Below are 17,144 nucleotides of genomic sequence, written 5' to 3' on the forward strand. Positions count from 1 at the left end.
TTTCATGTTGTTAATTAAAAACTAGTTGAATAAAAAAATTAAATGCCATGTGATTTATTAACTACTCAGTTAGTTAGAAAACCTAAGTAAAAATTGATTTTAGAAAGGAAGAAGTCCAGGTATAGGAAAATGTCATTGATTATTCTTCCTTTATTTTATTAAGTTGCTGCTGAATTTAGGGCTTTGCCAATGGTTAGTAATAAAATATAAAAACTGTTATTGTACCAGAAAAAGCAAGAAATATCTATCCTGTGTTGGTATTTTCAACTAATTATAATTGATACCCACAGAAATTAATGCCCTGTCATATTAATTTTGAGGTTGATTATTTGAAGATGAATTTTTGTTGTCTTGCTAATACTTTGTTTTCACTTATCTAAAGTTTATTCCTATGTAAATAATGTAACTTAAAACTAATTCCATCATGAAACTTACTCAAAATTTTTATACTAATCTAGAGCTTCTGCCATGGTACTTGGCCCAAAATCGCCAGTCAATAAATGTTTACCAAATAAAGAAATAAATAAACTAACTTCATTTGCATGAAATATGCAACTAAAACTAAGAAATAAAAATTTTAGATGTGCAATTCTCTAAATAAAGACCAAAACTCTGCATCCAGAGTTAGAATTTCTTTGGTTTGAGAATAGCTGGTATTGGATAGTTCCAAATACACTGGATACTATTTTTGCAAAATTTTCTATGTTTAAGTGTATTAAGTTGGCTTATGTTTAATATGCTTTTTAGTTTACTTGAGATGTGCTATAATTCCTTTTGTCTTTTTTTAGAGTGATACACTGATCCTTATGAAATAATTAAAATAGAACTGTGAAAAATAAAAGTATTATTATTACAAAACTATAAAATTCCCTTCAGAATTATTTTCTTAAAATATTTCGGAAATGGCTATTAAAAACCAACTCGTAATAATAAATAAAATCATCATTCTTCCACTAAAAAATTCAGACATGGAATAAGCATAATAGAGAAAAGCAAAGCTCAGGAATTTTCAAAAGGATTAAATTATATTTAGATTTAAAGCATAGTGTGAAAAATTATGAGCAGTTGAAATATGATATAACTTCTAATGCTTTAAATCTCAAATATTAGAAACTTTTTCTCTTTGTGACATGCTGAAGCAATTATTCTTTTGAGGTTTCTTTCCTTTTTTTATTGAGGTATATTTGATTTACAATATTATATTAGTTTTAGTTGTACAACATAGTAGTTCAAAATTTTTATAGATTATACTCCATTTAAAGTTATTATAAATATTGGCTATATTCCCTGTGCTGTATAATACATCCCTGTAGCTTATTTATTTCATACATAGTAGTTTGTACCTTTTAATCCCCTACCCCTATTGTGCCCCTCCCCCATTCCCTCTCCCCACTGATAACCACTAGTTTGTTCTCTATATCTGTGAGTCTGTTTCTGTTCTGTTATATTGATTAGTTTGCTTTACTCTTAGATTCCACGTATAAGTGATAACATACAGTATTTGTCTTTTCCTGTCTGACTTATTTCAGGTCCATCTGTGTTGTTGCATATGGGAAAATTTCATTCTTTTCTATGGCTGAGTAGCATTCTATTGTGTAGATATGAATATATATATATATATATATATATATACACACACACACACACACACACACACATATATCATATCTTCTTTACCCATTCATCTGTTTGTTTGTTTTTTTACAGAATATTGGGTAGGAGTTAATTAATTAATTTTTTTTTTTTGCTGTGTTGCATCTTCGTTTCTGTGCGAGGGCTTTCTCTAGTTGTGGCAAGCAGGGGCCACTCTTCATCGCCGTGCGCGGGCCTCTCACTATCGCAGCCTCTCTTGTTGCGGAGCACAAGCTCCAGACGTGCAGGCTCAGTAGTTGTGGCTCACGGGCCTAGTTGCTCCGCGGCATGTGGGATCCTCCCAGACCAGGGCTCAAACCCGTGTCCCCTGCATTAACAGGCAGATTCTCAACCACTGCGCCACCAGGGAAGACCCCATTCATCTGTTGATGGACACTTAGGTTGCTTCCATGTTTTTATATTATTATAAATAATACTGCTGTGAACATTGGGGTGCATGTACCTTTTCAAATTAGTGTTTTCATTTTCTCCGGATATATACCCAGGAGCGGAATTTGTGGATCATATGATAGTTCTATTTTTAGCTTTTTTAGAAACCTCCATACTGTTTTCCGTAGTGGCTGCACCAATTTATATTCCCACCAACAGTGTACAAGGGTTCCCTTTTCTCTACATCCTCGCCAATATTTATTTGTGGTCTTTTTGAAGATAGACATTCTGAAAGGTGTGAGGTGATACCTCATTGTGGTTTTGATTTGCATTTCCCTGATGATTAGCAATGTTGAGCATCTTTTCATGTGCCTATTGGCCATCTGCATTTTCTCCTTGGAAAAAATTCTATTCAGTTCTGCCCATTTTTAATTTAGCTGCTTGTTTGTTTGATGCTGAGTTGTATGAGCTGTTTGTATATGTTGGATATGAACCCCTTATCACCCTTTTGAGGCTTTTTTCAATTCACTCATTTCATAGTAACACCGTTAAGCTTTTCAAATAGCTCTGGGTTTGCCTTTTTTCAGAATTAAAGAGATATAATATATATGCATGACCCTTAGTTCTAGAAATATTTTCTATAAGAAATCTGCATAGTTCTGCTGAATTATCATCTTTGGGTAATAAAACTGTTGCCTATGAAGTTGTAATATTATATATTATATAATATTTTCTAAAACTGAAATTATGCCAAACTTATAACATATAACATGATGTTTACCTTTAACAAATCTCAAAGGCAGCCACTTGTTTTGGGTAGATGAAATATTAATCATTAGGTTTACAAACTCTGTGAAGGGCTGTTGGTACATTACAGGCTTGCTGCAAATCTATAGTTACACTGGGGAAACTCCCCATCACAGGATGAAGTAGAGTTTTTCACTACACCCCGTACATCTTACTTCCTATAATGGAGTTATAATCTATATAATCTACTCTTTAAATATATCCTTTAAAAACTTTGAGAAGATCAAAAAGAATTTTTAAAAATTGACATTAGCTTCCACCATCATCACTGTTTATTGAATGTCTTTAACTCTGTATGCACTAATATCATCATTTTACAGAGTCAAAAGCCAAGTAAATTACTCAGTGGCACACAACCAATCAGTGGTGGGGCTGGGATTCAAGCTCGACTCTGTCTGATTCACAACGTAAATAATTTAAACATACCCTATTTCACCACTCTCCCTACAAAGTTCTGATACGTTTTTTCCCAGCTTTTTCTTCTAGATAACCACCACAAATCCCATCCCCCATGCTAAATCAGTATTAAATTAGCTTATTTCTTACAAAAACTACACTATTATTCAGTGAATTAGTTTAGTGTCTACTAAATAGCATATCCTGTCAGTATAACAGAGTGATCAAAGATTCACTATTTTAGAATTAGTTTATAGATAAAACAAATTACCTTGAATGGAAGATAAAGAGGAGGATACTTACATCAACAATTAAGAAGTCTAGCCAACACCAGGCATTGGTGAAATATGTCTGATAGCCATATGCCACCCATTTTAGAAGCATTTCCAGAATGAAAATGTAAGTGAAAACCTTATCAGCATATTCCAACATTGTCTTGATCGTCTTTCGCTGATCAATATATATATCCTCAAATGCCTATAAAGAAAAGTTATGCATTTTAGCTTTCTGAAACTATTATGCTATTACAACTATTATAAGCTATTTTTTCTGACCACATATAAATATCTTTTCCTGATTTTATATATATGACACTTCATTGGAATAGGAGGGTAGAGGAAGAGTAGCTATCGCTGTCTTTTCTTTATCTCAAAGATCTTTTAATGAATCAGGAGAAAAGTTATGCTCTCTATTGATATAACTGGAAGGAAGAAGTAAAAGCATAACTCTAATGAATTAATTTGACTTGTTCAGGAAATAGTTCTTGATGTCACATCTTGATGCTGCTACCCTAACTTGAAGTTATTTATTCCTTTTGTTTCATATCTTTTGCTTCCTCCTGTTGGCTTTTTTAATTTTTATTTTTTGCCATAGAAAGGAGGTTGAAGAAATAAAAAGTGAAGGCTTATATTTTTCATAAAGCAGAAATTGTAATTGATCATCACATTGCCTACTTTTACTATACAGTTGAGTTCATTTGTTCCCTTTGCCCCTTCATTTTGTTGATAATTTATATTTCTCAGCAAAGATATGGTGTGACAAGGATGGTAAGATGAAATTACTTCTCATTTAGACTCAAATATGTATTCTTCTTCTAATATGAACCTCACTTGATATTTTATATCTAAGTATATATTCATTTAAATGGTGAAAAACTATTTCTTGTCTAAAGTGGCATGTAGATAAAATTTATTTCATCAGAGAAATATGCAGAAAAATATAGGCCTGTGTTAGAATTATACACTTTTAAGTTAAAGAAAACTAAGTAATTGTGTTTCAATCAGGCAAGTTTTATCATCTTTCCATCCTTTAACTATCTATCTATCTACTATCTATCTATCTATCTATCTATCTACATCTATCTTATGGCTTAAGTAGTCTATTTGTGTCAGCATTTTCCTAAAATGCTATCTATATGCTATACTTTATATTTTTGTAAATGATTTTCATATAAATAGAAATTGATTCTGATGAGCACTTTTATATAGAGAGAAACTAGTCCTTAAATAATCCCTTAGGCACGCTGCCCAATATTTATTGTTACCAATATCCATTGTTCTCTGAGTAGCATAAGAACAGTGGACCCAATTCGAAATGGACAGAGAAGTGGTTCCTAAGGACTTTTTGACTGTCCATAAAGAGATAATAATATCATTCATAAACAAAATTCATCAGAACTTAGAAGTTATATATACCCAATCACAGGACTTTACTGTAGTTGCCATGCTTACTTTCTTGTTAAAATATGAGTAATTAAATACTCATGTTCTTTGGTTATAACGAATAAACTAGAGGGACAAATTTGGGGGGGTACTTAATAATAAGCAAAAATTAATAAATAGCTTGTTAGAAGTATATGTATACCTAATAAAAGTAAATCCAGAACTGCATAGTTATACATTGTATATAGTCTGTAAGAATGAAGTGGGGTAATTAAAGATGCACTGGAGATGGGTAGAAGGGTGGGTGGGTGGGTATATGTGTGGATGGGTGTATGGATGGATGGGTGTATGGATGGATGGATATAGCGATGCACGTATGTTTAAGGAAGAAGACATAAATGGAGATAACAGTTTGGGGGTTATCAAACAGAGGTGATGGCTGATTCCACGGAAATGGATGTAGAATGAGGGTTCAGGAAAAATAATGCATTGGATAATAAAACAATGCTACAGAAAGGATTAATAAGTCATTAGTATTAGGTGATTCTAAGACTTGGCATTATAGCACCTTTGCTTAATATTCACTCACCAGAGCACCACTACTAAGGAGAATCATGAAAACAATGAAGGTCTCAAACCAGTTATGTTCAACTATTCGGAAACACGTTCTTCTCAGGTTCCACCATTGTTTTCCTCTCCCTTCCTCCACACTAATTTGACAACATTTGAATCTTTGTACACATCCTGCAAGTATAATGTTCAAACAGGAGTAGGTAAATAACTTCTGCTGCTTCAATGATGTCCCGGATTCACTTTCTCATTGCTACTGCCATCTCTATCTTGCTAGGATAACTCTCTAAGCCTGGAGTAGTAAGAGCACATCTATTAGCAGAGTGAAATTGTGAAAACTATTCAGCCTCTTTAAACGGTTCCCTGGGTAATACCTGTTTTTTCTGACCCAACTGCTATTGTCCAAGAAAGAACGTTGTAAAGTACAAGTACATGTTAAGTAGCTTTGCCTTGTACTATATCATCCTATTGCACTTTGTTGAAGTCACTCTAGGAAAGGACTTCAAAGTGAAATTAATAATAAGCAGAAAATGTCACTTTTAAAGAGGATGCAGAGTAATAATATTGTTCTCACCCAACAATGCTGTTTATTACTGTTTAGGTTCTCTTATGGTGCTCCTAGAAGAGCTTATATAATTTTCAAGATGAATTTAGTCCACTAAAATGTGGTTTGCATAGTCCTGCTTTGATTTGGTGTTGCCTTCCCTATACTGCTTTCACTCACTCTAACAAGAATTAAATCAACAGGAACCATAATGGAAAAGAATATAAAAAAGAATGTATATATATAAAGCTGAATCACTTTGTTGTACAGCAGAAATTAATACAACATTGTAAATCAACTATACTCCAATAAAAAAATAAAATTAAAAAAATAATTAAATCAAGAGAAATTTGTGAGCACCTTTGTAATCGCCATAGAGGATATTTAAAAAAAAAGAAAAAGGGAAAAAATGTAAAAAGGTACAGAACATGGACTTTCCCCCAGAAAACCTACAATCTGGTTTTTAAGAACAGATATAAACAAAAGAACCCTGCCTCAAGTCAAAAAAAAAAAATCAGGTATGCTTGAAGAAAAGGGAGAAAGGAGGGGAAGGGAAAGAAGGGAAGGAAGGAAGAAAGCCAGTAAAGATACATGTAACAGTTCAAAAGAGAAAGAGAAGAACCCTCATAAGATAATACATGATTAGTTATCAGGTGAATTAAAGAATATCTTTATTTATAGCTGTTCAGAGGAATAAGAAGCTTTTTCCACCATGGTTGGATGAAGGTAGTTCTGAGGACTTTGAGTGATGTGTATAATTTATACAGGAAAAGATGGAGAAGATATATATCAGGCCTATGAGGAAAAAAAATCACAGAATAGGGAATATGCAAATATATTCATATCTTCAAAACTCAAATTCCCGAGAAACTCAGACCATGGGAAATACTAATCATGAAGAAAACAAAGCTCTTTGACTTATTGTCCATATTGTGCCAGGTTAAACTAGATACTGTGCAGGGATCAGGTATTGGGCAGTGCTTATTTCCTGTTTCACCCAGCAAGCACTGGAAAATAATGATTTTGTTAAAAAAATACCTTTGAGCATTTGCAACTCATTTGACTTTAATAGCTAAAAAATTATTTCTAAAGTAACTTTTGTGTATGAGAATTTTGACTAGTGTTTAAGATGCCAACTTATTGTGAAATCACCATTTTATTTGAAATATTATAAATTAGTCATTAGTTTTGATTACATTAAAATATTTTTTCTCCATGTTCATGGTCCCTTACACATAATAGGCAGATATAACCAAAACATAACGTGAGATTTTAAATCTGTTGGCATATAAGAGGTAAGTGAAATAGATGGACGACAAAGTTCTATTCTGAGTGGTCCATTTTGGGTGATCAACAGCTAAAAAAAACTGCACTCTATAAAGGGAAGATTAACATGAAGATCATGTTCTTTACCTTCAGTGAAACAGGCTTCAGGTTCAAGGGTTTCCTCAGGTTCCACTACAGGCTGTTCCTCGGCAGGTGCTCCAATGTCTACAGTGCTGCCTTCAGATGAGCTACTGCTTTCATTAAGTTTCTGAGCATGAGATGGACATAAAAAGTAAATCACTTTAATTTTGGTACCTAAGAAATAGCCTAGCAAGAAAGGATTAGTACAATGAACTGATTCTGGATTCTCCTTGAAATGAAGAGATTTTAAGATTAGAGCAAAAAAAATGATTGAATAAGAAGGGGAAATAAGGAAATCATCTATGGTAACTCCTTTACCATAATTTGCAATGTATGAAGTCAGACTGCTATGTTATGAAGTTACAAACGGCCATCAAAAACATTTACTAAGCAAACCACTGTCCTATGAATTAGAGAAGCCCCAGAGGGAGGGGTGGGAGAGGGGAAGTTAGTGATAATCATTATCACTTTACAAATGATAAAATTAAGGTTTAGACAGGTTAAGTAACTTGTCTAATGTCATATAACCAACAAGTGAGAAAGCCAAGATTTGATAGAATTATTCCTGAGCCCAAAGCCCATGCTCTGACTTCTGTGCAACCACACTGTTTCTGAAATAAAAGAAACAGTGTATTCACATGCTTATAATTCTTCCATCAATTTAAAAGTGGAAATAATCCATAGAAAAACTATCAAGATGAGTCTAACAGATGAAGAGAATCTACCATTCAATCTTGAAGTGAAACACAAAAACAAAAACAAAGGCACCTTGTTTATAACATAAACCAATAATGGAATTTTACATAATACATATATTCAGTGTCTTCATGAAAATTATTTCATCAGATGCAAAAAACTAACTTTTGGGTATGTGTAGACATGAGTTCTATTTAATCTTTGTTTACAGTAATTATGCCAAATGAATTATATACTTGTTATAAAGCAAATGTCATAATAGTAACTTAAGCACAAGCAATAATAAAACATTTTGGTATAATATTACTTTAACTCACAGAGAAATTTTTTTAAAATACTGTTTGAAAAGTCTTTAACATTTCTGGACAAATCCAGCTTTTGCTTATCACAGTTCTTCACACATAGTGCTAAATATCAGGCTCCATATCAAACTTTGTATCCATTACTAAATATCATTATTGGTAACCCAGATTTCAGTTTTCCAATTAGCAACTGTGAGTACTGATGTGAACCTAAAATAATATAAAATTAATTTGTTTATGTCTACTTATTGCCGCCCTAAATATCCTCCCCTGATGTGGCTTGCCTAGATGATGATAAAATAAATTGATACCTTTTTTAATGTATAGTTACTCCAGGTCTTACTGGGTCAGACTTTCTTCAGATGAGAGCTGTTGCCAATATGACCAACTTTATTCTTAAGAATATTCTTTAAAATTATCTATTCTTGTCTTATAACCCAACTTTGTAATATGTTACCAGTTACTCTACTTCTAAGCATATTTTCCCTTTAATGCATACAGTTGGGAATCAATCTACATTTTTGAAATTTTAAAAGGATATAAAAGATGATTAAATGCCCATTATTAGTACTCAGTTGGAAGATGTGCTCCTGGAAAGTTCCCAGGTATAGACAAGTGATCCTCTAGATGTTTACAAATTAATTTCCAAACACATCTTAAGCAATGTAAGTATATTCCATGATCTGCCTGGACTATGGCAGGAAAGTAGAAGTGTGCCTAGTGTCACTTAAACTCAGCATGCTCTTAATTAAAGACGTCTTTTTTTTTTCCTATCCTAAACCTACTTTTTAAACCAAGTTCCTGATTCCGATTCTTTGCAATATCATTCTTTCAGCACCTAGACTCAAATCTCCTTGTCTTATTCATTTCAAATATTGACAGTAAAGTCATTTAATTCTACCTTTGAAATAACTCTTCTCTCAGTTTCATCTTCCAAATTCTTATGAACTCTCTGTTGACTACTGTCACTTTTTTTTTGGACAGCTATAAATAATAAGTTCATCCTTATTCTCGCCTCACCTAATTCTAGACCTTTGTGGAACACAAAGCCTGACTTATGCTACATGCCCAATAAATATTTGGTAAATGAATGAATACCTCTGTTTCAGATATTACTACCAAATGAAATTTCTGTCTCCAACTTAGCTTTCTAACCAAATTTCCCAAATATATCTTTCACAGAAGCTGTCCTTTAGTCAAGGTGAACTTCTTAATGTTCTCTGGCTTTTGCTTATAGTGGCTTTTGCCCATCATTGTGGAAGAAGAATAATTACTCTCTCATCTTCACCACTTTATCGGCACAATTCTTTTGGCACATACTTCTTTTTATTTAGCCCACCTCCATACTAACTGACTTACCAAGCTAACGATGCTTGGCATTTTCTCTGTAGAACACAATGACTGATGCCGGTGGTGTGCTGATATTTTCTCAGGAGGTGGGCTACACTCTAGTACACCTGTGCATCTCTTCTTCCACCTGGTGAGTTGTGTACTTATCAAAAATGAGTTTTGTTTGTGTTCAAATCAACCTGTACTATTGTAAATTAATGTAACTACAGAATTTACTCTTGCATTTGATAAAATGAGTTTGAAAACAAAGTTAGTTATTGTATTCATAAAAACTAAGTTGAGGGCCTCCCTGGTGGCGCAGTGGTTGAGAGTCCGCCTGCCGATGCAGGGGATACGGGTTCGTGCCCCGATCCGGGAGGATCCCATATGCCGCGGAGCGGCTGGGCCCGTGAGCCATGGCCGCTGAGCCTGTGCGTCCGGAGCCTGTGCTCCGCAACGGGAGAGGCCACAACAGTGAGAGGCCCGCGTACCGCAAAAAAAAAAAAAAAAAAAAAAAAAAAACTAAGTTGAAATCATTGCATAAACTTAATAAAGACAAATCTCTCATACATATACAAACACATTAAAAAACATTGTAAAATTAGGCGTGAATAATTATTTTTAAAAAGGGGTATCTAGGGACATCCCTGGTGGTCTAGTGGGGGGCACAGGTTCAATCCCTGGTTGTGGAGCTAAGATCCTGCATGCCATGGGCGTGGCCAAAAATATGGGGGGGATGTATCTGGGATATAAATTTCTGGAAGGATGCTAAATTCAGGTTGCCTTATAAGGTTCTTTAAAATCTTTGTCCTCTTTGAAAAACCTAAACTGGACTCATAGATGATGAATTACAGGTGTGGCTCATGCTAAAGTGATGATGCAGAACTGCAAACAATGAACCCAGACTGGAACAAGAAGCCCAAAGGCACATTTTAATGTAAGTATGTATCAATTTTCAAAATGAAGCAGTTTAATGTTTGGGATTGGAAGGAGTTTGTATACATTTCAGGAATGGGACATGATTACAGGTTCGAGTTTTAAATTTAGTATTCCTATCTGGTTTAAATAACTCCCTAAAGCAACATTTTGCAAAAGAAGCCTAGTAAACCACATCCTTGCTGACCCCCTTGATAGACCCTGATTCTCACACTAGTGAGGGAAACCTGCCCCACCTTTGTCATACTGACATCAGATAAAATGACAAGTGAATGTTAGAAGGACCAAACCACAGGCAAGTAGGCTCAGGCCAGTTAAAATACTCTAGATAAATTATGCTAACCAGAGAAAAAAGTTAGTGTTTTTTCTATAAGTCCATACATAATGTAAACAAATAGCATTAGTATGAAAAAGAAAAGAAAAACACACAAGATGAAACAGATACAGAAGTGACTGAGCTGAAGTGTGCCTAGGCAATGCACGGGAGGCAACAAGAGTTTTGACTGATGAGCTAAATAAAGAACATTAATAAGTAAATTTAAAATTAAATAATGTATTAAATAAAATAGATTAAAATACATAAAAAATTAATAAATTGAACTCTAGCTTATTGAGTCATTGGCATCATCTTAGGATTCTGCTGACAACACTAAAGTTTGTGTGTTTTATTGATTTTTTTCCCCTAAGAACCATGTGCTATACTAATATCATCTGCTACATTGATAATTCATTAATTTCTCTTTATTTATGTTCCCTTTGTTTTGTTGTTCTTTTTCTAATTTCTCAAACTAAGTTCTTTGTCATGTTCTTTCATCCTTTCTTGATCATCCTTGTTAATAGTAAGACATTCAATGACTGCTTGGTCCAATTTCATAGATTTTGGAAGAAAAAGTTCTTACTGTTTGGGAGGACATTTTTAATTTTTCAAGTGGTTATATTTTTTCTATCATTTTATTATTAATTTCTCATTTGACTGCATTGTGATTAGCTAATAACCCTATATGATATCTTCTATCTTGAATTTATTGGTATAATAGCCCTACAATGTCTGCTTGTTTGAATTTATTGAGACTTACTTTGAAATTTGTATAAATATATATCAATACCATGGGCCACTGAAAATAAGAATTCTCTGTACATATAATTTTTGAGATAACATACATTTATAACATTTTTGCTATTTATATTATTCAAATTATCAATGTCATTATTTAATTTTTCTTTGATTCATCACAGACTAAAAGAATGGTATTAAAACTCTCACAACCAATATACTTTTATCAATATATTCTTATATTTCTCATTGTTGAAATCAAAGATGATGCGGTTCTGAGTTCTTTATTTGGTTGGAGTAATAACACTATTACTCAAAAAGGGAAGAATTTTTAGATGTATGGAAAGACTCCATCTCTATATTAGCACATGAGATATGAATTCAGATAAAATACTAAATAAATTGGATAACAGTAAAACTAAAACATTCTCAAATAAGTACTTGTATTGATTTAAAAACCAATAAGGGCAATTAATTTTTCCTTTTTTTGTTCTTACATTGAAATATAATTTTATTTTGAAATTCACCATTCACATAATAAAGCAATTGGTTCTCATGGTCTTTGAGATTAATAGACTATTTAAATATCCATTTTAATGTCTATTAAGTCATTAATCAACCTTTAATTTACTAATTTCCAAATGAGCTAGTTCATTTAAAAATATGTATATTTTCACATGTAACTCTCAATAGCTCAATTTCTGTAAGGACTTATATTGTCCATGTATTTTTGGCAGGCTGACAATAAGCGAGCAGAGAGAATGCAGGAACCACAGTGTATCTGAAGCATCCACTTTGCCTTGTACATCAGGGCATTAAATAACCACTTAATAACTACAACCCTGATGGGAAGAGCATTTTTCCTCCTCAATGGATTTATGCAACATTTCATGCTTTTTAAAAATGTTCTGTATTATAGTAAATGATTTTGACCTTGAGGGTGAAGCAAAACAAAGGAAAGCAAATACTACACTCCACAATATTTCTTTGAGTAAGTGATTAAATGGTTTTTTTTGTTGTTGTTCTCGACTTAATCTTAGGATGTTTATACTTTTATTTCAGACTTGGTTTGTTACAGGAAGCTTATTTATAGAGTTTACTAGAAGTTCAATTTATAATGTGATAAAAATATTTTAAAATAAATCTGGAATTTAAGGGTTAAAAGGATACAGAATATGTGTGTATATATGTGTATACACATATACATTTTTTATTTCTGAAAAATACATATTTTAAAAGCTACGCATATACTATTTTAAAGGTGGAAATTTTACTGTTATATATATATATATATATACATATTAACATATATATTTAAGATATATATATCTTAAATCATACATAGTTGAGATGCCAACGACCTTAAAAATATTAGTATTAATATTTCATTGTATACACTGTGCATTAGTAAATATTTCTAGTGTACACTAAGCATATTAAAAATTAAAATGACTTATATTAAAAACTCTCAGCAAGGCAAAAATATAATATCAAAGGAACAGACTCTGTACTGAGATTTAGCATTTCCACAGAGCACTTAGAAAAGTCAAATATTAACTCATTAATTCCCATATCATCCCTACAACTCAGATGATTTCTTCATCGAGCTTTACATTGGAACGACAATCTTTGGTGGATTATTCATATTTAATAAATATAAAATTTTCTTATTAATTGTGAAATCTACTGTTATTCAAACACTTGCCTAAGGTAGGGGTAAAGGTGAAGAAATACAGCTCTGATATACTCTGAATTCTGCTTTAAAGTATGTCAAAAGTGAATTTTTATATAGATGATTAGCTATAAAGGAACAAAGGAGGTAAAACGTCTCATCACATAATGGGCCAAGAGAAAATTATTGCGAGTGCAAATGAATTAGAAGCAAAAAATTGCAAAATTGCATTTATAATTCCCAAGCTAGAAAGCAAAATTGTAAACCAAATAATTTCCATTGTTAAATTTATTTTGCTAAATGAGTGCAGAATCTCTAATATTCTTTTGACATTAATTTTTAATGTTAAATGATAACATATTTAACAAATATTTTTAAAGTGTCTACTGGATAGGGGAACTGTATAACTACAGTGAAAGGGTGCAGAGTTCTCTTTTGAGTCAGACAAGCTTGGGTTTGAATCACAACGACTGGTTTTATGGACGTTAGGCAATTATCTTGACCTCCATAAGCTGAAGTTTCTAATTTGTAGAATGATCCCTACTTTACATGGTTGTCATAAGGATTGAACAAGATAACACGTGGAATATGTCATTTGCTTACTTGATACATAGCAACAATTTCCGTAACAGTTATAGTTTGTAATATGTGTAATTGCTGATATTTGATCTTTTCGGCTAAAAAATATTAGTATATGCTAAACATCAAAATTAGGACCTGAAAAAATAAAATAGTGAATATAATAGGCCCAGTACCTAATGGGCTCAAAATAGGACAAGACAAGCAACAATTGCTACACACTATGATAGGGTAGGTATAGGGTATTTTGAGAGCACCACCTAACTCAGTCTAAGAAGAACAGGGTAGAAAAAAGTGACATTTGGGGCCAGAAGGATGAGTTGGGGTGGGAGTGAGTCAGGTGAAGAAATATGGGGTAAGAGAATATCCCAGATAGAGGGAACAGGAATGAAGATCAGAACCTGATAAAGCATGAGGAGTTTTAGGAAACAAAAGATCAGTGTAGTTGGCTGGGGAGGGGTGGGAAGTACTATTACATGAGGCTGGAAAGGTCAGTAATGGTCACTTTTGCATGGACTTGTAGGCCATGTTAAGGAGTATAGACTGGGAGCAATGGACAGCTCCTGAAAGGTTAGAAAGCCTAGAGAGCTATGGCCAGATTTACCTTTTAGAAAGACCACTTATCATTATGTGGGAACTGGACTAGTGAGGAGAATATGAGTGTGGGGGCCCTTTTTGGAGGCTGTAGCAGTAAAACTGAGAGATGACGGAGGTCTGACATCGGGTGGAGGTGGTGGGGATGCAGAGTAGATAAAGACAAGGTAGCATTGGTTGTACCTGGTGATCAATCAGGTGTAATAAGGGAGAGGGAGTTTGGGTATCCGTTGGCTAGATGGTAGTACTCTTCATGGAGAGTAGTTGCCATCTCACAGGGATCATGGTCCTGAGGAACTATACAGCTCAAAACAAGGAAATAGGCAAGGGCTGAAGGGACACTCCCAGTCAATACCCGGATGGGACTCTACAAAGTGTTCCCTGAGCATCTGTCAGGCAATGATACGAAAATTCTGACTGTTTTCTTTTCTCCTCCATCTTCCTTCCTCCTTGCCCTCTCCCCAGGGAGGAGAAGCTTTATTAAAGATTAAGCTGCTAACTTAATTTGACTTAGGAATAGGCTTGCTTAGCTTATTCTATCTGTACACTTTCAAAAAATATAACTGATAAAAATGGATTCAGTAAAAGTAAGATTAACTTACATGATGCCAATTAACATTGATCAAGCACCTCATTTGTGCCAGGTACAGTGCTAGTTACTAGAAGTACAAAGGTGTATATGACCACAGTTCTTGTTCTCAAGTTGCTCACAAGATTAGTAAGTAGGATAGACAGATACACAACAGAGAAATAGAGTGCAATATAGACATTTCATGTTATGCAGATAGTAATTCCACTTAGGGGAGTCTCAGAGCCTTGCCCAGAATAAGAATTGCTAGGTATCATGAGCAACAAATAACAATATGTTTGAGTGAATAAACTGACAGTGTTTTGAAAGACAACTCAAAGTTCCTTTTTTTGTTTTGCTAGATTTTGCAGAGAATGACAGGGATAAGAAGAGAATTTCTAATAAGAAATTATGGAGTCAAAAGGTATGGACTTCATGGAACTATGTGATTAGAACCAAAATAAGTCAAGAGATATTAGACTGAAATAGGTGAAATAGATTTTCTCAAGACCATCAAGTTGCTCATGATAAAGACTGCCCTTCTCCCCACCATGGAAATGTGTTTCAGATGGTAATTCTATTGATATTGGTGAAATAATAGGATGAGGAGTGGGGGGGATGGTCAAGATTGGAAACAGATTTAGGAGATAAAATCTACAGGATTTGGCAGTAAATTTGACGAGGGGCTTCCAGTTAGAGAAGTTGAGAAGGACTTCAGGCTTCTTGTAAGCTATTTGAGAAGGAGACCATATGGTTGGGAGGAAAGTAGCTTGGACTTTTGTAAGCCAGGGAATGACGACTCTTAAAGAATTAGGAAATGATGCAGGTATCAAGTAAAATAGGGCCACTGAACTTGGCAATTAAGAGAACACTGGTGATTTTTGAGAGAGAAAAGTAAAGGTGGAAACCAGAGATGATGCTTTAAGATGACTGAGCAGTGGAAATGGGAGACAGCAAGCACGTTATCTTTGAAAGAAGATCAGCAATGAATTCAAGGAAGAAATTACAAAAGAAACTTAAGAAAGGGATAAAATCAAAGGAATAACTTTTAAAATTTACATGATTTTATTTTATTTTAGAATGAGAGAGTCGACCATTTAAACAAGCTTGTGGTAAGGGCTTAGAGAGAAGACGAAACTGTAATACAAGATGGAGGCAAAACCTGCCGTATCAGAGACCATGAGGTAAAGAGACAGTATAGATAAAAAAGTGTGGAGGCATATATACCTATCTCCCAGTAGATTCTTTTTTTTATGTCTACCAGTTTATTAAAAGATATGATAAAGGATACAGATGGAAAACCAGATAAAGAAATACATAGGGCAGGGTCTGGGAGGGTCCTGAGCATAGGAGCTTCCATCCCCATGGAGTTGAGGTGCATGGGGATGCACCCTCCCAGTCCCAGTAGATTCTTAATATCCCCAGATATGTTGTCTGACATTTTTCTACAGGGAAAATTGTTATCATGATGTTCGTAAACTTGGATATTTGCAAAAGTCTTGGTATATATCCATTTGATTCAAGATTAATCAACGACTTCCTATTCTTATTTCTTTATTTAACACACATTTACTTACTATATGCTAGGCACTGTGATGGATGTGGGCCATACTGTGTTATATGAAATAAGCTTAATTCCTGTTCTTATGCACATTTTAAAACTGACTATTGTTTACATAAGGCATTCACTGTAGACCTTTATGTGGTAGCACAAATTTAATTTGCTGATATTCAGCAATGTACAACAGGTTGAAAATTATCACGTGTTCTTCAATCTATATCATGTACAGTAAAGATAAAAGTATTAAATGAGAAAATATCGGCAAAGCAGTAAGTAAATATTATTTTAACACAGGTAATATCATTGGGAGGACAAATGGGATCTAGAATTAACTATTCATTACGCATTTATTCATTCATTTAATAAACATTTTTTATGTGCTGCGGACTTAAGGTGAGTAAGACATGGTTGGTGTTTTCCCTGTTCTCAAAGACTTCATAAGCTAA

The 17,144-nt window shown here is 33.7% G+C and overlaps 1 protein-coding gene across 1 annotated transcript in view; it reads right to left on the bottom strand.

The window, feature by feature from the left end:
* The window catches only part of SCN1A (sodium voltage-gated channel alpha subunit 1), a gene marked incomplete at both ends in the record, with an annotated part of 86,204 nt that overhangs the window by 20,500 nt on the left and 48,560 nt on the right, over positions 1 to 17,144 (bottom strand). The window contains 3 exons of the mRNA XM_079710701.1: positions 3,529 to 3,702; positions 5,476 to 5,630; positions 7,414 to 7,534. Of these exons, the coding sequence (XP_079566827.1) occupies positions 3,529 to 3,702; positions 5,476 to 5,630; positions 7,414 to 7,534 (450 nt within the window). The remainder of the gene's footprint in view (positions 1 to 3,528; positions 3,703 to 5,475; positions 5,631 to 7,413; positions 7,535 to 17,144) is intronic.

This window comes from Hyperoodon ampullatus (assembly GCF_949752795.1).
Source record: "Hyperoodon ampullatus genome assembly, chromosome: 8".
Taxonomy (NCBI): Eukaryota; Metazoa; Chordata; class Mammalia; order Artiodactyla; family Ziphiidae; genus Hyperoodon; species Hyperoodon ampullatus.